We start from the raw sequence: 22,954 nt of genomic DNA on the forward strand, positions 1-22,954 counted from the left end.
AAGTCATGTGTCAGAGTAAACTAGAGGCAGGGAGATATTTTGCAATATCACACACACACACACACACACACACACACACACACACACACACACACACACACACACACACACATAGACAAAGGTAATATTCCTGGATTTATGGAGGCCGTGAAACATTGAAATTTAGTATATAATCTTGTATTTAATTAGATGTATTCAAGACAAGTTATAATGCATCGTACGTCACAGCGCGAGGGGAGGGGGTGGTTATCATTATTATTGTTATTGTCACTGTTACTGTTGTTATTGTCACTCTTGTTATCATTGTTATTGTTGTTATTATCATTATTATTTTTGTTGTTATTGTTGTTATTGTTTCTTGATTCTAGCTTGAATCTAGTTACAGACAATAATGAGAAAATAACAAGGAAAGAGAGAGAGAAAAAAAAAAAAGCCACAACAATAACGCACCAGGAACAAGTGAAAAAAAGAAAAAAAGAAATAGAAACAGGAAGAACACCAAGATGAAAACCGGACGCTCGGAGGAATGTGGTGACGTCATAAAGGAAATTGATAAATCCAGTAAAAAAAAAAAAAAAACAATGAGAAATGGAATGATAAATTAAAGGTAAAAGAAAGGTGTAATAATACGTATTAAAACAAAAAGAACGACCTGGATGACCTTTCCCCCGTCACTGGGCCAAGGGAAGAAAGGTGTGAAGTAGGTGAGGTAAAGGAACATATACGACGCTTTCCTCCACCAAACAACATATCCACCCATCCACCCCACTGTTCCTTCCATTCCTTCCTCCTCACCCATCCTGCCATACCCAGTCAGTTCCTCATTCTATCTATCTATCTATTCAACTATCTTGCTATCTATCTATCCTTTTCTTCACCACTACATTCACCAATCTACCCACTGTTCCCTCCATTCCCTCTTCCTCCCCTACACTGCCATACCCAGTCATTCCATCAGGCTATCCATCTATCTATCTAACCATCTATATATCTATTCATCCTCTTCTTTATCCCTACATTCACCCATTCTCTCACTGTTTCTTCCATCCCCTCCTCCTCCCCTTCACTGCCATACGATCTTCCATCAGTCTATCTATCTAGCCATCTAACTAACTATTTATCTATCCTCTTCTTTCACTATATTCACCCATTCATCCACTGTTTCTTCCATCCCCTCCTCACTCACACTGCCATAAGATACAGTCAGTCCATCAGTTTATTTTTCTATCTAGCCATCTAACTATCTATCTATCCTCTTATTCACCTCTACAATCTTCCCATCCACCCCACTGTTCCTTCCATTACCTCTTCCTCACCCACACTGACATACGATCTACCAGTCAGTCCATCAGTCTATCTATCTACGTAATCATCTAGCTATGTATCTACTTATCTTCTTCACCACCACCTTTCCAAACATAAATTTTCTCGCTATTTCACGTCTTGTAATCTTCTATATATTATTTTTTTTTATCACCTCGTCTAATTTCTCCCCATTTCCTGTTTTATGTTTATATTTCTTTCCTGTCACCTTTTCTTAATCTCTCCTGTTCTTCCACTTCTCCAAAATTTATTGTTCTCGTTATCTCTCCTCTTCATTCGGTGTATCTTTCCTATATTTCTCTGTTATTCATATCACCCTTTTCTTGTTCCTTGGCGGGTCTTTTTTTTTTTTGTTGTTTTTGTTTTTGTACAGGCAACTTAATTACCTCTCTACTTCCTCTCAACCTCCATGTTTTCTTCCTTTCTTCTACCTCTCTTCACGCGCAAACACTCCCCACTGTGCTCACGCCTGTAAGTACATGAACACATTTCCAGAATCTATAGATGTGATTAGTCAGATCAATCGGTGTTTTTCCCCATTCATTATGCAGAATTCATGTTAAAACCACCATTGAGAAGATCCGATGACTTCCACTACGGCATGTTAGAAAAAGAGCCTTTCCATTTCAGCAGATTTCCTCAATCTTCTTTTTGTCGCTTGCCTTGCTCTCGGTCTCCTCGCTAAGAAGCTAAGATGCGAACCTCATGGACAGCGTGCGCCATTACCGCCATGAAAGATGGAATGACCAGTGAATTTAGGCGGAGAGAGAGAGAGAGAGAGAGAGAGAGAGAGCATTATAGTATTTAAAGCAGATGACAAAAAAATTGTATATAGTTACAAATACAGCAATAGTTTTATTTCTATCTCTATAACTACTACCACCAGCACCACAAGCAGCACCACTACTACTACTACTACTACTGCAATATCATCAAATAATCATAACTACCACACCTTATCGCCACTACTATCACACTCCTCACAACACATTTCACACCAGCGCTCCTGTAATATCATTGCCCACACTGCCACCAATAACGGGCTGGGCCACGTTACACACTTACCGCCAGCCAGCGCAGTGCTTCCATGCCGAGCCTCGCCATGACGCGCGACACTGTATTCCTGCTGCCGTCCCTCTCTCCTTTTTAAAACCTCCACCGCCCTCACCCTCACCCAATCACCCCTGCCCCTTCTCCATCCCCTCGCCCTCGCCCTCTCCTGCCTTCCGTTCTTCCTCTCCAGCAACCATTACACGAATCCCCTCCCCTCCTCTGTTTCCTCCCCCATTCCCCCTCCTCAGTCATCTCGGTGTCTGTCAAGGTGACGCGCGCAGTGAGATGACAGTAGTGGTGGTGATGTACAGTACTACGTTCTGTTACTAGTAGTTCCGGGGCGCTCTACTGATGCTGAGAATGTGCTGTGAAATGCATTGCACTCTCGTAGGGAACGCTTTGAAAGGTCACAATGATCTCCAGTTTTCCCCTTGATGATTACTACTAGAATCGTGAAAACACATGGAAATCTCAATAACTTGCCTTTGCTGTTTAAATTAGGTGAAGTACGTTTGTCAATGATAATAAAAGTACTCTTGCATGTAAGGAATGCTTCAGTGGGTCTCTCTCTCTCTCTCTCTCTCTCTCTCTCTCTGGATGTCTGATTGCAATCAAGGAGTCTGAGCAGAGGTCGGCTGGTCATTGTGAAGACAAAGGTGAAGGACAGGCGCTAAACAGAATGCGGTCGGTGGCGAAAAAGAATGCAGTTAGTAGCGTGTAGTCTTAACTCACCTCCGTTACCTTGACCTGTGAGACTGTCGCAGGTTTTTCTTCAGAATGGGACACAAATTATTACAGTTCCTTTTAACAGTTGTTTCTCAAGGCACCTAAATACTTGACAACTCTGGGATAGAACACCTTTTTCCATCTGTCTCATAACGGTCCCATCCCTGCTGAAGACACAAACTGGGAGCCAGTGATACCACCACTTTAAGTCAATGGTGCCATTTCATATAGGCTATAGTAGTAATTTCGTAACTCAAGGAAGCAACTAACTGATTTGTGCTGGCCAGGTCTCATGGGCGATAGAGCTCCAATTACATGATAATAATCGAATTATGCGCTGCCCTCGACCATGGCCCAGCTCGAGGCTTCCTGTTACGGAACCCAGGACGTAGTCATTGGTAGCAAGCCGTGGACAAGTTGTGATCACCTTTCAATAAGACACGAGGTGAAGTGCAAGATGAATGAGTGAATCCTTGTATCAACACACACCACTGGGGTGTGCTGAATCAAAGTGAACAGCTTCGAAATCAGAGCCATGAACACCCCAGATGACGAGAATCCCTGACGTGAAAACAGACCCGCTTAAATGGAAGACTGAAGGATATTTGGCTATACGAGCTACACTCTTCTTTGTCAGCTACGGCTGACCAACACTCTTTCTTTAGTCACTTAGACCAGAAGCCACAAAGTGACTATTAAGCCACTCACATCACTCGAGAATAGACACGGGTTCGCAGGATATCATTCAGTGTGGACTTGGTAGTGTCCTGCTAAGGGTCTTTCCTCTCACAATGAGGCCACACAGTGTGTGAATTAATCATATAAAATAATTGCTCAAAATCATTATTCTGTCTTAGGATATAAATCATAGGTGTGTTCATCCGTGCGTAACAGTAGTCCAGCTTGATTTCTATGATTCTCTTATTCCTGACACCACCACACGTTTGCCATTCTCTCCCTCATCACCTGACGTCACCACAGTACCTCCCAGCCTCTCCTTCATCACCTGACATCACCACATCGTCTCCCAGTCTCTCCCTCATCACCTGACATCACCGCACAGTCTCCCATCCTCTCCCTCATCATTTGTCATCACCTCATCATCTCCCAGCCTCTTCTTCATCATCTGACATCAGCAAAGCGTCTCCCAGCCTCTCCTTCATCACCTGACATCACCGCACCGTCTCCCAGCCTCTCCTTCATCACCTGACATCACCACACCGTCTCCCATCCTCTCCTTCATCACCTGACATCACCACACCGTCTCCCAGCCTCTCCTTCATCACCTGACATCACAACAGCGTCTCCCAGCCTCTCCTTCATCATCTGACATCACCACACCGTCTCCCAGCTTCTCCTTCATCACCTGACATCACCACACCGTCTGCCAGCTTCTCCTTCATCACCTGACATCACCACATCGTCTCCCAGCTTCTCCTTCATCATCTGACATCACCACACCGTCTTCCAGCCTCTCCTTCATCACCTGACATCACCGCACCGTCTCCCAGCCTCTCTTTCATCACCTGACATCACCACACCGTCTCCCAGCCTCTCCTTCATCATCTGACATCACCACAGCGTCTCCCGGTCTCTCCTTCATCATCTGACATCACCACAGTGTCTCCCAGGCTCTCCTTCATCACCTGACATCACCACAGCGTCTTCCTCATCACCTAACATCACCGTTTCCCAGCCCCTTCTTCACCTGACATCACCTCACTGGTTCTCAGCCTCTCCTCCATTACCTGATATTATCACAGCGTCTTCTTCATCACCTAACATCACCGTCTCCCAGCCTCTTCTTCATTTGACATCACCTCACTGATTCTCAGCCTCTCCTTCATCACCTGACATCACCACAGCGTCTCCCAGCCTTTCCTTCATCATCTGACATCATTCCCTCCTGATTTTCTGTTGTATATATGTTACACCCCGTTTGTGAAATTGCCCATTTCATGAAATGGGCAAACCCAATTCATGAAATGAACCTAACCTAACCTAACCTAACCTAACCTAACCATTTCATGAAATGGCCACTCCATTGCACATTTCATGAATTGGGTTAGGTTAGGTTAGGTTAGGTTCATTTCATGAATTGGGTTTGCCCATTTCATGAAATGGGCAATTTCACAAACGGGGTGTAACATATATACTCCTTTGCAAAGAAAATAACTATTGTCATCTTTTTTTTTCCTCCTCAAAGAATAATGTTGAATATCAATATGAGCCTCGTGAGAAACCAGTAAGTTGGTTTAACCCCTTCAGTACCACGACATGTTTTTTTCATATTCATTCTAGTTACTATTTGGTGATTTTATATAGCTTCAGAAGCTTATGTGGGGATTGAAACAGTGAAGATTGTGGCCATTAATCTTCTGACCTCTATTGACTCTTCCTAATGCCAATAAAATGGTCTAATCGTACGCAAATCTCAAGATAAAAATTTGTCCCAGTACTGTCTTGTGTAGGTAGGATACATGTAATCTTTGAAAAAAAGTGTTTCGTAGTATCTTGTCGGTGAGCGTTGCAGTGTATATAATGTTAACCCCTTCAATACTGGGACACTTTTTTTTTACCTTGAGATTTATGTACGATTCGACCATTTTATTGACAAGGAAAAGGGTCTATGGAGGTCAGAAGATTAATATCCACAGTTTTCACTATTTTGATCCTCACATAAGTTTCTGAAACTGTGTAAAATCATCAAATAGTAAGTAGAATTAATATGAAAACGTGTCATGGTACTGAAGGGGTTAATGCAATTCCTCATGGCAGTGGATCAGGAAAAGTGGCACCGTGGAAAAGTCGCGCTAATTGTTGTGAGAGGCCGAGAGGAGGCGCTGGTGGTGGTGGCTCACGACGGAAGGTTGTTGTCCATGCTGCTTGCTCCATATGTTACTTGACCACTGAAATTACATGCTGGAAACGCAAACTGCAACATGGGAAAGAAGAAGGGAAATAAATCCGAGACGTGAGTACGGCATGATGGGGTGGGGGTGGGGCCAGTTGGGGCCATGGTGGGTCAGGTCCACACCAGGCCGGCCTGCTGGCCCCACAGTCAGGCTACTTGCTTGGACCTGCCTCATTATTTTGATTCTAATCATATATATATATTGTTTTAGAATGGCGTGTTTGTCGCTGTGAAGGTAGGCAGTGCGTCGCTGGCGGTGCCTGGTGGTGGGAGGAACGGGCACGCTGCCCCCTGCCCCAGGACACTCATTTCTCAGTTTATAATTCTCCATTTGGTGTATTTCCTTGTGCCTTGGGTCTGTGTATTGGAAGGCAGGGTGGAGGATGCGGCAAACAGGGTGTATGTGGCCAGCTGGTCCACCTCTCTCACCACTTTCTATTTGACACATTTAGCAATGGTGTGGACACACTTCACACTGAGGCTGCTCATCACACTCAGGGAAATAGGCACAGTCAACATGAGCTTCAAAGTGGTGTACACACTAGTGGGAGGGAAGTGTGGTGTGGTAGCAGCTTGCCTGTGGTGGTCACCATGTGGAGGTATAGGGAGGGGTTGTTGTCACAATACGGAAATTATTAAGTGAAGGTGGGTGGATCTATGGAGCTGCATCCATCACTCACAGTTCATGCTCTGTTTCTATGGTAATTAGTATTATGTTCTTCATTGTAAAATACCTCATTATTGCTTCATATATTAATTAGTATTGTGTACTTCATTATAAAGTACCTCATTATTGCGGCATATATTATTTTATCAATCTAATGTCATAACTCAGTTTGCACTAGTAATAATGTACGTGCATACCTGGGCACTAAATCGTTCATCATTAATCAATGATATTAACATTTCCTTTAATTATTTAACTCTTTAAGTTAAATTTGGAAATACTTTTTGGACTCATTAACTTCCATTACATTTCACTTCTGTTAACTCAATTCCACTAACCAAAGAACTCAAAAACTAGTAAACGTTTCAAAGTTTCTATTATTTTCAAATTTTGAATCCAGATGTAGTGTGTTAGCATATTTGATGTATGCGTCATTCTCTCAACCCTGATATAATGCCATTTATTATCATGAACAACTTTTGAATCTAACTTGAAGTTGTGAGTTCAAAATTATATTTTATGTATTCAATATTTAAGCCATTATTTTCTATTAATAGATTGTTTGTTTCAGAAATGGAGAGCTGGATGACTTGATACAAGATATTGAAAATGTCACTCCAAAGGAAGCTGGCAAGAAAGGCAAGAAGGTGAAGAAGAAGGGTGGAGATTGGGAAGATGATGTGCTGAAGGACCTGGAGGACATGACTCTGGAGGAAGGGGGAGGAGCAAGGCCAGAGGAACCAGAAGAGGCCCCTCCAGAGAAGAAAAAGAAGGAAAAGGTAGATTCTGTTGTATTTATTTATCTTATTTAGTCTACCTTTCTTTTATGTTGAAATTTATTGTCTTGTAAGAATTGTATTGTTATTGCAGATGACAGGAAATATTAACTGTTTGATGTCTGGGATGCATCACATTATGCAAGTATTCCATGCAAATGTTTAGTTTTGAGAGAGCTAAATGAGCATTGGGCATGAATCATCACTAACATCAGAATGTTTTATTGCAGCTGTGGTAACTAGTTAGTGCAAGGAAAAATTTAGGAACCGATGTTCATTCCGGATGATTTTATGATGATAGCTAGATATTTTCTTTTAGTCTTTGTTTATTATTATGGAAATGAGTATGTCTTGCCAGAACAGCTGTCCCCTAGCTGTTCCTGGGTGGGCTGTGTTTACAAGACACAAACATGAGTGAGTGTATTATTACTGCAACTGAGAATTAGTGGAGTCTTCAGAATTGGACAGTAGGAAGTGTGAAAAGACTGTAATTATCTGTACTCACACTGTTGTCTTTGTGATGGCTCAGAAATCAAAGGCAGCAGCAAAGAAGGAGTCTGATGATGAGGAGGAGATGATCAGGCCCACCATGGGAGGAGGCTTTGCTGCGCTGATGGATGACAATGATGACCTTGGCGACGATGATGAGGTGGAGGTGGAGCCGTCAGAGAGTAAGACAAAGAAGGACTCCAAGAAGAAAAAGAAGGAGGAGGCTGCAGAGCCAGTCAAGGCAGCTCCTGAAGATGACAAGGGAAAGAAGGGCAAAAAGAAGAAAGGAAAGAAGAAAGATGATGATGAAGAGGACCTTGATAAAATTCTAGCTGAACTAGAGTCTGAGTATAAGGGAGAGAAGCCAAAGGAGGAGATAAAGGAGACCAAAATGGAAGATGCTCCAGTGCCAGAACCAGTGGAAGAAGACAGTGGGAAAAAGAAGAAGAAGAAGAGAAAGGATCAGCCTGAGGAGCCATCTGCAGAAGTCTCTACTCCACCAGCAGACGAGGCAACAGAGGTACGTCTTTTGACTTTTTGTTCCTCTACTAGAAAACCTCTTACTTTGTAAATGTGTGTTGAATTACTTTGGAAGTGGAGACGAATGGTAGCACACAGTGAAGGCCAGTGGAACAGTGGATTGTGGATTGTGGACTGTGGCAGTGATAGGATTTGTGAATGACTGCTAATGTGGCTGAAGGTGATTGATCTTGCATTATGCCTTTTTGAGTGTGTCGCAATATACATAGTGTATATCAGTTGTTTGTTTTTTAGGAGGCAGCTGATGATGAAAAGAAGGATGATGCAAAAGCAAAGAAAAAAAAGAAGAAGAAGGAAACACCAGAGGCTACACCAAAGGTAAGAAAAACGGTGATTTGTTGTCAGTTGTAGCCTTCCTTGAGGGTTGTTTTGTTACAGAAGGTTCAAGTTTACATATGCACAACATCAGTTTATTGTGAGAGTGTTCTTTTGAGGTTCTGAAGGTTACTATTTTATCTGTGTTTTTACATTGGTTCAACTTTCATCCCTGCCATTTTCAGCCTCTCTTGCTCTCGAGTCATTCCTCTTGCATGAAACACTGTTTTACTCTGTCCTGTGTGATTTGTCTTTCCTTTACTGTTGTGATCCACAGTCCATATGTTACTGCATTATATTGAGTCCCATCGAGACAATGTATCTGTGTATCAGATCTAGATGCATACACTTTGCCTTGTCAGGCTGGACCATCAGAGGCCAAGGAAGGCACAGCTACCCCTCAGGAAGATGGTGAGGCTGAAGCTGAAGGTAAGTGAATTAGTGCATTTGGTGTTTTCTTTTTTTTTTTTAGTTGTTGTTTACCATGTTTGAATATAGTTAAAAGGTGAGTGGATTGTAAAGGTATATGCATTAATTGTTGCCCACAAGTTGCTTATACAAGGGTGCCTCACCCTACAACATTAATTAGTTGCAGAGATCATGACTTAGGTAAAAAAAAAAAAAAAAACTGAACTACAATAAATGGTTAATAAGAGTGCCAGTTGCCCTTCTTTGTTGAGTAGACATGATGTATTGAACTATATAGGCTTCACCACAGCCTGCATGTAATAACTGTTCTGTTTGTAGCCATGGACAAAGAAAAGTCTTGTTATTAAGGTCCGTATTTTGAAATGTTTCTGCTTCTTATCTTTCGAGGAAATGATCATAGGTTTTCAGTTGTTTAGTATCACAGACTTCCATAATGTAGGTCCAGCGAACTTTATCATTCCTGCAGGGGAAGGCGCCAGTAAAAAGAAGAAGAAAAAAAAGAAGGGAGAAAAAGATGAAGAGGAGGATCCCAAGGCTAAGAAAGGCAAGCCCAACAAGAAGATGTTAGCAGCCATGAAGGAAATGTTGGCCAAGCAGAAGGAGCAAGAAGAGAAACTCAGAGCTGAGGAAGAGGAACGCCAGAGGAAGGAGGAGGAGAGGGTGAGGCCTGTTGACAGTTTGGTTTTCATTAAAATTCATTCACATATTTATTTCTTTATTTTAGTTTTGTCAAAGTGAAAGTGTATGAGGTATGAATGAGAAATCTGAAGAGTAAAGCTATGAATGTAGCTGTTGAAGGTGCAGCTGTCCTTATGCTAGTGTGGAAGACATGGTGGAAGGTCAGGAGTGATGATGATGGTGCAGTTAGTTGTCTTTATGTTAGTGTGGAAGACATATGGTGGAAGATCAGGGAGGGTGGTGGGACTGCATAGTGTTGCTGATATACATGACTGCTGGGAACAGAGTTAGGAAAGCAATCAGACCTCAGGGACAATATACAGCCAAAATGGAATATATCACTCAGCAACAACTAAAGCAGAGTGTAATTATGACACTTGACATAGGTGTTGTCATATATAAAGTGTATTAATGATTTGTGTTTTTATTTCATACTGTATTTTTCATCATAAGAAAAAAAATTTGGTTAAATTTGAGGCTGAAACAGATGAATTGTTTTTACATTAATTGCTTTGTTTACAAACATTTTGGTTCACAAACTGTGTCATGGGAAAGATTAAGTTTATGAACTAAGATTGCACTGTACTAACATTGTGTAATAGTAATAGTAATTAAATAGATACAAATTTCAACTTCATCTTGTTTACTGCTTACATATCTGATCAAATAATTCATTACAGATAAACTTTAAATAATTGTTTCATTTTTACAGTTAAGACAAATTGAAGAAGAAAAAAGATTAGAGCAAGAGAAGAAAGAACGTAAGAAACAGAAAGAGAAGGAGAGGAAAGAAAGGCTAAAAGCCGAGGGTAAGCTGCTCACTCCAAAACAGAAGCAGGACATGCGGCGAGCCCAGGGTCTGCTGGAGTACCTCAAGGTAAGACACCTCCAGCAGCCAGCCATGATGACTGTGATGACTCACATTAAGTAAAAGTGGGAGTGTAGTGAAATATGGCACAGATCACTTTTCACCTTTCACTTTTTATGCTGTTCCTGCATTATGGGCTAAGAAGATATTATTAATTTAAGCATTTAAGGGTTTTGTCCTGGAATGAAAATAAAGAATTTGGTACCAGAAGTCAGTATCTAATCTTCAATAGGTTGTCCAAGAGATACCCATAATGATGATATTTTGCAGGCACAGGGAGTCAGTCTGCCAGAAGCTGGGGAGAAGAGACCTCGGCCAGGCACACGTGTCAGGCCAAAGAAGAAGAAAGAGGAGAAGCCGGAGGAGCAAGGTGAGCACATACGGGGGAATATTGAATGCAAGAAGCAGAAGTGAAGTCCTTAAAGTGAAGTGTTTGCATGTACCATTGTGTTGGTAGTATTAGGTAAGGTACAGAAATATGGTTGAGGGAAGTTAGCAGAGTTCCAGGAAGTTAAATCAGAAGTGGTAGACTTAGATGGTTGAGGAAGTGGTAGGAAGAGAGACCTATCTGTGGTGGGAGGGAATGGCTAATCACCATATTCTCGCTTTATAAGAAGCAAAAGAATGGAGCTTATTTGTTTAGAGAAAGGATTGGTTGAAGTTCTCAGAGAATGGTAATAAGATTTAGTCCTACAGATAAATTAGCTAAATGGCTGGAAAATAAATTGGAAACAGTTATGGGATTTATTTATAGAAATGAGTCGACTCTATAAACTGTATAGGTAGGAGAGTAGAGCTGGGCAGCTGTATACTGTGTATATGAAGGAAGTTTTTTGAATGATTAAAAGAATATTTGAGGAGCTTTTTTGAGTTCATTGGTAATTGGATAGTGAATTAATATACTATGTATTGCACTCAATCACTGAATTTGATTATGTTTCAGAAGAGCAACAAGAGCAGCCACAGAATGAGACTGAAAAGATGGAAACAGAAGAGTCTAAAGGAGGAGAGGAGGAAGTGGCAGATTCATGGGATCAAATGGAAGAAGAGGAAGAGGAGGAAGAGGATGTCAAGGATGCTTGGGATGAAACTGATGATGATGAAGAGGAAGAGGAGGAGGAGGAAGATGGTAAGGCAATATTGTGTGATTTTTTTCCCTCTTTTGATCTTCCCAGTTTAGAAATGCTGTTCATGTAGGTAAAAGGGTCTGTTGTTGTCACCTGCACCTGAAAGCAGTTTGGCAAGTGATGTTGTGACCTGTGTGTGCATGATGCTTCAAGTTGTTAAGGCTGGCATGCCCCTTGTCAAGGTGTCGAGGTTTCTTTGGTCATCCTGGTGACTCTCCTTTCTTAAAGTGTTCATGTGGATCGCGTGGACATCCTTGTTCCTCAGGAGAGAATTGCAGTCGGCCTATCCTCACCACTTCATCTGTGTACTTAATTCCTAGTGTCCAGTATTACATATATCAGTCCATTTCCTAGTGCAGGTGACCTATACCTTTGGCAGGACTACAGGCTTGGTGGTGGGTGATGATCAGTGATGGGGGAAGGCTAAAGACATAAAGATGTCCTGGCAAAGTATGAAAAGCATCCTAGTCAAAAATGGCCACAAAAGTTTTTTATATCACCCCTATAAATGCACTCTCTGAGATACAATTTTGGAGTTAATGTGTGTGTGTATTTACCTCATTCTAGATACATCGGAGGCTACAAAGGCATCCTTAGACACAAAGAAGAGTGAAAAGGATGATGACAATGAAGATGAGGATGACGAGAGTGAAGAGGTGATGCAAAGCTTATATTTGCAAAGGAATTACTGGAATACCATAATATATCCAGTAACGTGATATCCAGTTGACCATAAAATTGTTGATTCATATGTAGTATTTTTCATTATGTGGTGGTTATTGAAAGTATAATATGTAAATAAAATAAGAGAACTTGGTAATGGTGATGGAGTGATATATGAATGTAGGTACTTTGATTTTTAAGGTAAATGTCTTTCTTTACAGGAAAGTGACAGTGAAGACTCCGAGGATGAACGGCAGACGGAAGCAGAGAAACGAAAACAAAGAGCCTTGATGAGGATAGCAAAGAGGAAAGAGGAGAGCGAGAAGAAACTCACCCTGGACGATCTCCGTGCACCTGTGGTATGTACTTTACACATATACCTCTGGTATGTACTGTATACATGCTGCCTTACAACTGTAACAATAGGAAATTTAATGATAGGGATTTAGTTGTCTGACATACTAAAAAACTAAGGCAACATTGTGGAATTGTGGACTGCCCAAAGATTGGCTGGAAGCATGTCTTGTATCACTCTGTAAGTGCAAGAGGGAGTATTGATGTGTATGGTTATGTGTAAGACATGAAGATTAGGAAGTTGCTTTATGAAAAATCTGAATAACTGTGAAAATCTCAGGTGTGTGTGTTGGGGCATGTTGACCATGGGAAGACCAAGATCCTGGACAAGCTGCGGCGAACCAATGTGCAGGAAGGAGAGGTGGGCGGCATCACTCAGCAGATCGGTGCCACCAACGTGCCCACCCACGGCATCCAGAGGCAGACACACATGGTCAAAGATGTGAGGAGTTTATAGCTTGTCTGTTCAATCATTCTTCTGCCACACTGGTTTGTACTTAATAAGAGTTAAGAGGTTGTGTAGTTTGCATCTACTCAGTTTTTAGAGAAGAGCATGTAAATTGGACTTTTTACATTTATTTTTTAGGATAGTTAAAATGGATTTGACTGGTAATAAAGACCACATGCATGAAGTTCATAGTGATGAACAAGAAATGCATTAGTAGCTCTTGAGTTCTGGTTCTCAGTGTGAGGTTTCATTTTCACACTAATTAAAGTTGAAAACTGTAATGTTGCCATTTGCACTGACTCCTCCTTCCTTCCTTCCCTCTGTGCCTAGTTTGACATGGGCAAGCTCAAGTTCCCCGGCCTGCTCATCATTGACACGCCTGGCCACGAGTCCTTCAGCAACCTGCGGTCCAGGGGCTCCTCTCTGTGTGACATTGCCATCCTGGTGGTGGACATCACGCAGGGGCTGGAACCTCAGACCATAGAGTCAATAAATCTGTTGAAGAAGAAAAAGACTCCATTTGTTGTGGCCCTTAACAAGGTGGACAGGTAAGGGAAAAGAATAAGGTGAGAGGATATTTATATATTGATTTATTTTGTTTACTTATGTATTTATTTTTTCCAGTTTCTGATTCTATTGTTAGATTAATATTTTTCACTTGACTGGAAGAGTAGTACAAGACATGCAGTGATGTGGATTGTAATGGACTATTTGTTGCTTGGTACAGGGTATTTGAGTGGGTGTCCAACCCTTCAAAGGACATAAGGGAAATAATCAAGATGCAGAAGGAGCCGTCTAAGAATGACTTTGAACGTAGGTGTAAGGAAATCGTCCAGGGACTCAACATTCAGGTAAGTAATGCATTTACAATACATCCTTTATGAAATTACATGAATAATTTTCTTGAAATTGTATCACTTAGACATTCTTGATGAATTTTTGATAACATGGTCTTTTTAAGTATGGAATCTATTGTATGCTGATCTTTCGAAGACTTCCCACACCTGTGATTTTGCCTAATGAGGCCTGACACAGATTGAAAGGAGGTGCTTTGAAACATCTCTTGAGAGAGTTGTGTTCAAGTCATTGGTAGGAGAAAATATAGAAGCAGGTAGAATATTTCTGAGTGTGGGTGTGTGCGCGCACATGTTTATTGTAGTATATGACTATGTAACGTGGAGAGGGATTGGTAGCCAGACACACTTTCCTCTGCACCACAGAGGATCTCAGAAAAGCCAATGCTCATTATTGTACTTCATAGTTTAGAGGGAGTGTAATGTATCATAATTTGGTATTCAGAATAATGTTCCTAATAACAAGAATATTGTATTACAGGGATTGAATGCTGCTTTGTTTTGGGAGAATCCAGATGCTAGGCAGTATGTGTCCCTTGTGCCAACTAGTGCTATCTCTGGAGATGGCATGGGCAACCTCATAGCTCTTGTGTGTGACATGTGCCAACAGAGGCTGAGCCGCCGCCTCATGTTCAACGAGGAGCTGCAGGTGTGCAAACAGTCTTCACTTTTTGAAACACTGTATGCTGCTATTATATCTCTATTTATTCACTTTATTTTATTTATTTATTTTTTTTGTTGATTTTTACTTAAATTATTTTTTAGCTACTTATTATATTCAAAGACTTATCAGTGATCCAGCAAGGCCTCTTAAGTGTTTGGTAAGGTAAGGTTGTGTTGGAACACTGCCACTGTAGGAGGTGACTAAGGAGACAGAATGAGGGAATTGGAAATCTTTTTGTTTGTTCTCACTATGATGGCTACTGTCCATGTTGGCGTGTCAGCCCTGTAATATTTTACTGTTACTTGGAGAAAGGAAAACTTCCATTGTATTTTGTGAATTAATACTCAACAGTTCCATTTTTCCATGCCTCTCTCAGTGCACAGTGTTGGAGGTGAAGACCATCCAGGGTCATGGCACCACTATTGATGTCATTCTGATCAACGGCAGACTTCGGGAGGGAGACACCATCATCCTGGCTGGCACTGAGGGGCCCATTGTCACACAGATCAGGTGAGTGAAGAGGTGCACACCAGGCAAGTTTTGATAGAGATAAGAAGTGTGACTGAGTGACTGAGAGGTACTGGTGAGTGAAGCAGATATGGAGGCTTGGAAACCCACAGCTGGCACCCCAGCCATGCTGCCATATGGCATGCAGTCTTGTGTACACAGGCTAAGGAAGCATGGAAAATTACTTCTCTTCATCACTTCATCACGGAGACACCATATTACCAAGAGAGTTTGGGTTTGCAGGAGATTTAAGAGGAAGGATAGATTAGAGTGATGCTATCATTATCATGTTTTAATCAATTGGTCAAGACAGAATTGAGAAATAGGTGATGTGAAAAGGATCTGTTTTTGTTGAATTGTCAAAACTAATCCAGCTAGGAGGCATTTCCATGAGGACGTTAAAAGTTAGGAAATATATAGTAGTAAAATTGTATTTTTGATTGAAGTAGATTCCCTCATTTAGCTTTATTTGTTTGTTTATTTGGTGAGATATCATCCACATGTTGAAAAAAAAGCATTGCATTAGCAAGGATTTAATTTTGTGTTCTCTATGCCTCCCAGGTCTCTTCTTCTGCCTAAGCCTCTGAAGGAGATCCGGGTGAAGGGTCAGTATGATGAGTTCAAGGAGATAGCAGCTGCTCAGGGTGTAAAGATTGCTGCTCGGGACCTGGAGAAAGCTATTGCTGGGCTCAACCTCCAAGTGGCTTACCATGAAGATGAGGTGGAACTGCTGAAGGAGGAGGTGGACAAAGAATTCAAAGCTGCCATGCGTTCCATTAAGGCAAGTGTTGTGGTCCTGAATTTATCTTCTCAAGTTTATTTTTATTCTTTCATATTCATCCTCATGGATTTCAACTTGCTGATATAACATTCAATTTTTGTATTGTGTTTTCAAGTGTTTATTTTTATAATTTTGGGTAACTAATTTCTTGGTTCCCAGGTGAAGGAACGTGGTGTGTATGTCCAAGCCTCTACCCTGGGAGCCCTGGAAGCCCTGCTGGAGTTCTTTAAGGCCAACAGTGTGCCCTACTCTGGAATCCGTGTTGGACCAGTTGTCAAGAGGGATGTGATGAGGGCAGCAGCCATGTTGGAACATGATCCCATGTATGCTGTGATCTTGGCTTTTGATGTCAAGGTGGAGAAGGATGCACAGGAGCTGGCTGACAAGGTAAATGCAATGCACTGCCACATGATACATTGCACCAGCATCCTTGGCAATATGAGAGGGCTTCTACATTTTTCCAGTTTATTTGCATGCAGTGTTGCCCTTAGTCTTGTCCTTTGTGGCTTATAGATGAACTTTGCTATGTGCATCACGTGACCTTGGGAAAAAAGACAAGTTTTCTGAAAAGAAATACTTACTGGCATTGAGCAAATGAAAGTTTTGTAATGATTTCATATTTGATTTACAATATCTTCATCCACAGGAGGGTGTAAAAATCTTCTCAGAGGAAACTATATACCATTTGGGCGACCGTTATGTGGAATACATTAAAGAATATAAAAAGAAGAAGCAAGATGAGTTTAGAAGTGTAGCAGTTTTCCCTTGCAAACTTAAAATCATCCCAACTGTGAGTAATATAGTGTTATCTTGATATCTGGTATTAATCACACCAACTGTAACATACATCTTTGATACTTTGCATTTAATACTCATATATTGATATTTTTATTTGAAGTATAGCACTGAACTTAGCACTGTCTTGTTGCAGGCCATCTTCAACAAGCGGGACCCCATTGTGCTGGGTGTGACGGTGGATGTCGGCATCCTGAGGACTGGCACCCCTCTCTGTGTTCCTTCCAAAGAGGTGCATAACTCACTCACCATGTTTCTGTTTTATTCTTTTTATTATAGTTGTTATTATTTTTAAATTAAGAATGGCATTGATCAAGAGATACACAGATTTAGAGAAAATGCCACAAAGGTAGCAATTGCTAAAGGAAGGAGTTGAAAGTATATAAATTTTTAAAGGGTTTTATGTTACTTTGAAATGTGTATGTGTACTTTTGAGTAAGTAAATGTGACATTTCTTTCAGTTTGTTGAGATTGGCATTGTGACATCGATGGAATTTGACCACAAGAATGTGGATTTGGCCAAGAAAGGTGTGGATGTGTGCATCAAGATTGAACCGGTCCCTGGCAACACTCCAAAGCTGTTTGGCCGCCACTTTGAAAGTGAGGATGTGTTGGTGAGCAAGATATCACGAGAGTCAATCAATGCCTGTAAAGACTATTTTAGAGATGATTTGAGCAAAGGTGACTGGAAACTAATGGCTGAGCTCAAAAAAGAATTTCAAATACTTTAGAAAACAATTAGGAGATTAGTGAAGATCTAGGATTGCAATGTTATATAAGATAACAAATTTGTATGATGTGTTTAACTTATTATCTCTAGGAGATAACTCACAAGTGAACACAAAATATTAAATTAATTATTTATCAAGCTGAAGATGTTGTACAGAACAGAAGCCTAAACTGTCAAGTTTAGGTAAGCATGTACTGGAAAACATTCAATCCCATTGGCTCTTTGCATTATTTGTGGTGCATATCACAATGTTGAGTCAGAAGACTATCTAATGGTCTGTGTCATGCAGCTGTGCATCAAAACACTCTGATACATGAAACAAGCTCTCCATAACCACACTAATGAAGTCTGCTGAGCAGCGGCAGGCGGAGCTCGAGTGTCACAGTGTAATGATGCTGTGGCGCTGCAGTACTGTGGTACAGTAGTGTCGTTGTGCTGCAGTGCTGTGATGCTGCTGTGACATTGTGCTGTGGTGCTACAGTGCTATTGCACCATTGTGCTGTGGTGCTGTTGTGCTGTGATGCTGTTGTGCTGCAGTGCTGTTGTACTGCAGTGCTGCAGTGACGTTGTGCTGTAGTGCCATTGTGCTGTGGTGTTGCAGTGCTGTTGTGGTGCGGTGCCATTGTGCTGTGGTGCTGCGATGCTGCAGTGCCATATGCTGTGGTGCTGCAGTACCATGGTGCCGTGGTATGGTGGTGCCGCTGTGCAGGGAGCAGTGTCAGTCATATTGTGATACTGAGGGAAAGTCATCAGTTTTGAGATGATGAGGTGAAGGACTATCTTTATTTTTAATAGGTGCAAATTTTTAGCTTCATTTTAGGTGAACATTAATGTCAATCATGGTGTTGTCTTACATGAACCAGATGAATGACACTTTATACCACTATGAAGGCCTTAGGTGTCACATTATTACACTTCACACAACTTGGTCACTTGAATCCTAATTAAAACCACACACACACACACACACACACACACACACACACACACACACACACACACACACACACACACACACACACACACACACACACACACACACACACACACACACACACACACTATAGTTCTCTTTATCAACAAATGATACTTCCTACTCTAAAATACCATTGTTTTAAGCTGGAGGTGATATTCACCTTTCTTTTTATGAAATTTCCAATGAAATTATTTGAAAGTTTGAAAGTGGATTCATTATTACATACACTTCCCTCCTAAAAAAAAGAGAAGAAAAATACCATGCATGTGCACACACACACACACACACACACACACACACACCACGTACTGTAGTGGTTAGCACACTCAACTCACAATCGAGAAGGTCCGGGTTCGAGTCCCGGAGACCGAGGCAAATGGGCAAGCCTCTTAATGTGTAGCCCCTGTTCATCTAGCGGTAAATTGGTACAGGATGTAACTGGAAGGGTTGTGGCCTTGCTTTCCTGGTGTGTGGAGTGTGTTGTGGTCTCAGTCCTAACCGAAGATCAGTCTATGAGCTCTGAGCTCGCTCTGTAATGGGGAAGACTGGCTGGGTAACTAGCAGACGACCGTGGTGAATTACACACACACACACACACACACACACACACACACACACACACACACACACACACACACACACACCGCATAGTGTAGTGGTTAGCACACTTGGCTCACAACCGAGAAGGCCTGGGTTTGAGTCCTGGATGCGGCAAGGCAAATGGGTAGGCCTCTTAATGTGTAGGGTCTGTTCACTTAGCAGCAAGTAAGTATGGGATGTAACTCGAGGGGTTGTGACCTCGCTTTCCCGGTGTGTTGAGTGTGTTGTGGTCTCAGTCCTACCCGAAGATCGGTCTATGAGCTCTGCACCTGCTCCATAAATGGGACGGCTGGCTAGGTGACCAGTAGGCAACTGTTGTGAATTATGAACACACACACACACACACACACACACACACACACACACACACACACACACACACACACACACACACACACACACACACACACACACACACACACACACACACACACACACACACACACACACACACACACACACACACACACACACACACACACACACACTGTAATACTTCCACCAATATCACAAGGATCACCTGAATTCAATACAAGTGGAGTTGGTGTATGCAGACTGCAAGCATAAAGAAAATGCCTTGATGTGGTATTACTTTAAACATTTCAGGGTTGACTCAATCTACAAAGATAATAATAGTAAGAAAATATCACATTGTCACATACGTTTAAGGCTTTTGACTTTTCTTTGATTTATGGATATTATTTGTGATGTATATCAGTGTGCATTGTGTGTGTGTGTGTGTGTGTGTGTGTGTGTGTGTGTGTGTGTGTGTCTGTGTACATCCATGTGTGCATTTGTACTAGCATTCATGAATGAGTTATGTTTGTGCATTCATGAGTTAGTGTGCAGTTTCATGGGTACACTGATTACTAAAGTCACCTGAACATTTGTTATTTCATGCACTGTGTATTTGAACACCATATGCTATATTATATCCATTTATACATTTGCCTGTAATGGATGCACAATGAGACACGACAGACTTTTCATCTGTATGTGATGTGTGAGTATTAATTACCTTGCAATGTGTTATCAAACTCTTTTATTTACAGTATAATGTATGAACTTAATTGAAAGAAATGACTGCCATTCAGCATTCCATGCTGTTGTTGAAGGTGGTGTTGTGCTGACCGAAAAAATGCCTTTGGATGTTATTAAAGTATTCACATTGAGAACTTGATAATTTTGAATTTCATTGGATAGAATTTTTCTTTACCTTTTAATCTTTTGCCTATTGTTTTGCAGTGTGCAGTGTGTAGGGCTGGGTATCTTGGGTAACTTCGTGCTTGCTTACGTTCCTTGTCTTCCCTGATATCTTTCTGCATCTTTTCCTTTGAATTATTGCCTTTATTTTCCATCACCTTCATTGTCTCCTAATTTTGTGCTTATCCCACCATAACATTAGCAGACCTTATTGTTGATGGAGAACATTTGTAAGAAAGACATTTTAAAAAGTTATTGAATTTAAGTATTCAGAAAGTTATTTGGTTTTGATGAGCATACGACTGGAACTTTCACTTACTACATTTTAATGAAAAGTAATTAACCAAAGTAGTTTCAGCCCTTCACTTGTCAGTGTTTGGGCACAAAGTGCTAACACTAATACATACTCTATAAACATGTGCAATTAATGCATTGGAATTATAAGTGAGTACAGTACATAGTATGTTATTCTTGTGTTCTTTTAGATGATGGCAAATGTGAACTTCAATATTATGTCTCATTACAAATACAAATTTTTGCAATCATGGCATGTCAAAAAAGAGAAATCTTGGCATTGCTGGTCTTTGTATGCATTATATTGCTGTTACAGTTTTTAAAAATGGATATGTTTGCTTGGATTTGGTCAGTATCTTTATGACATATTTATGCAATGCAATGTGTCATGCATACCATGCTATAAAAAATTGTCTATATATATATATATATATATATATATATATATATATATATATATATATATATATATATATATATATATATATATATATATATATATATACAGTATATGTTTGACCAGTGTGTTTATACCTGTTGACTGGTGAAGCAGACCTTATTGTTGATGGAGAACATTTGTAAGAAAGACATTTTAAAAAGTTATTGAATTTAAGTATTCAGAAAGTTATTTGGTTTTGATGAGCATACGACTGGAACTTTCACTTACTACATTTTAATGAAAATTCAAAGAAATGTCAACTTTAATGTCACAAAAGGCTGTTTCTGTGAAATACGTGTAATTTGTAGGAAGGTCTAATTCTTTTAGCTTCACACTTTCCATTTCTTCCCTTGCTTTTTTCTCTGCAGCTTGTTTATATCTACTTAGATATTATACTTAAAAATCTTAAATGAGAGAACTGCCATGTGTGTTTATGGTGCCACACTGGTGACAGAGAGGAGAAAGTCTTGGAAGATTTTGGCTGAATCGGAGAGTGAATGTGAAGAAATATTAACATTGATACCTTGAAGAGGAGTTGTATGGAAAGAAAATTTGGTTAGAGGTAATAAAACATGTAAAAGTGGAGAAAGAAGTATTAAGTAATGTGGTGTTCAGATATTTAGTTAACATTTTATAATGACAGTAAGACAGAGCATGGATTAGTGACAATCAGTGAAAGAAGTGAAGAAAATAATCAACCATTACAATTGATAAGGATGTTAAGAAATGTCTAGGACACTGTTTTTATTACTTATCATTTGGTTGTGAGATATAGTTAACAAGTGAATGTGCAGAAAATACGTTCCTTTATCTGATGCTTGTTTCTAGGAACTCATTCCCTTCCTATGCCAGGCTGTTACCACAAAAATCTACATTTGTTCTTGCTCCTGCATTCTATCCTTGTATCCTAACAGACCTCTGAATTTCCTCGTCCTTTATCTTGTATACTTAACACTGCCATGCCATTTTAGGATTATTCTCTTGGTCATCCTGCTGTGGTTACATGCATTTCCACATCTCACTTTCTGCTTTTTCATTACGTGTGGTCAGACAACCTCAAAATGCTGTACTTAATTTCCTTAATCACTCTCCATTTTGCTTCTTCAAGTTTTACTTCACTTAGCAAATTCATTATATGTACTTTTATGCACTTTCATTCCTTTTGTCATCCATTTTTCTCATCAAAAATTTTCTGTGAACTGATCTTTATACTTGAATTCTTTGTTTTGTCTTTCAAATCATACCCAAATCTTTGTATATGTGATCTGTGGTATGACTCTTATTGTTAAAGAAGAAAGTAATGTTATTGTAGTAAAAACTGTAGATGTTTGTTGGACAAGGCTGTCCTTTGGGAGTAAATTTGTGTTGTGCAATAGATGAGGGAAGTTCATTGAGTTGATACAGATTTATCCAGAGAATTGATGCAAAAAACTTGTGAAAGAAATTCTTAGAGTGTAGATTTGTAATTAGAAAGAGAGATCTTTTACTATGGAAGAGATAGTGCAGGTGTTGTATGGCAAGAATAGAAGCTTGGAAGTACATAGAAGGTATCCTGTGAAATCCTAAAACAGAGAACATATGGCTACCAGTGGGTGAAAGTTGGCATCCATGATAGATTCACTCTTTTGAATTAATTCTTGGTAGGAATAGGTCAGTTTTGGTCTTGCCTTGATGCTATATATATATATTTTGTATTTACTGTAACTTTTTTGCATGGAAAAAAAAAAAAAAAAAATACAAT

General features: G+C 40.4%; 1 protein-coding gene and 1 long non-coding RNA gene across 2 annotated transcripts; one reads left to right on the forward strand and one right to left on the reverse strand.

Moving 5' to 3' along the window:
• Window positions 1–5,910: 5,910 nt before the first annotated feature.
• LOC123514828 (eukaryotic translation initiation factor 5B-like) lies at window positions 5,911–18,883 on the forward strand. The gene is made up of 21 exons (XM_045273059.1): window positions 5,911–6,076; window positions 7,255–7,462; window positions 7,989–8,468; window positions 8,723–8,806; window positions 9,166–9,232; window positions 9,699–9,892; window positions 10,623–10,787; window positions 11,049–11,148; window positions 11,722–11,907; window positions 12,473–12,561; window positions 12,790–12,927; window positions 13,203–13,364; window positions 13,701–13,918; window positions 14,098–14,221; window positions 14,706–14,873; window positions 15,265–15,398; window positions 15,957–16,176; window positions 16,336–16,563; window positions 16,823–16,966; window positions 17,108–17,203; window positions 17,433–18,883. The coding sequence occupies exons 1-21, from the start codon at window positions 6,045–6,047 to the stop codon at window positions 17,700–17,702; spliced, it is 3,507 nt and encodes a 1,168-aa protein (XP_045128994.1). The 5' UTR covers window positions 5,911–6,044; the 3' UTR covers window positions 17,703–18,883.
• A 1,095-nt stretch (window positions 18,884–19,978) lies between these two features.
• Window positions 19,979–21,884, reverse strand: LOC123514860. The gene is made up of 2 exons (XR_006677715.1): window positions 21,330–21,884; window positions 19,979–20,687 (listed from the first exon to the last, which is right to left on the reverse strand). It is a non-coding gene; the product is annotated as an uncharacterized LOC123514860 (long non-coding RNA).
• Window positions 21,885–22,954: the final 1,070 nt, after the last annotated feature.

Source organism: Portunus trituberculatus, chromosome 38 (genome assembly GCF_017591435.1).
Source record: "Portunus trituberculatus isolate SZX2019 chromosome 38, ASM1759143v1, whole genome shotgun sequence".
Classification (NCBI taxonomy): Eukaryota; Metazoa; Arthropoda; class Malacostraca; order Decapoda; family Portunidae; genus Portunus; species Portunus trituberculatus.

Bases quoted from the DNA above. Each gene is read 5' to 3' on its own strand.
- LOC123514828 (XM_045273059.1), top strand. From the start codon at position 6,045: ATGGGAAAGAAGAAGGGAAATAAATCCGAGAC. The intron at 13,365-13,700 runs GTGAGGAGTTTA...CTCTGTGCCTAG, and splicing joins AGACACACATGGTCAAAGAT to TTTGACATGGGCAAGCTCAA. The intron at 13,919-14,097 runs GTAAGGGAAAAG...TGCTTGGTACAG, and splicing joins GCCCTTAACAAGGTGGACAG to GGTATTTGAGTGGGTGTCCA.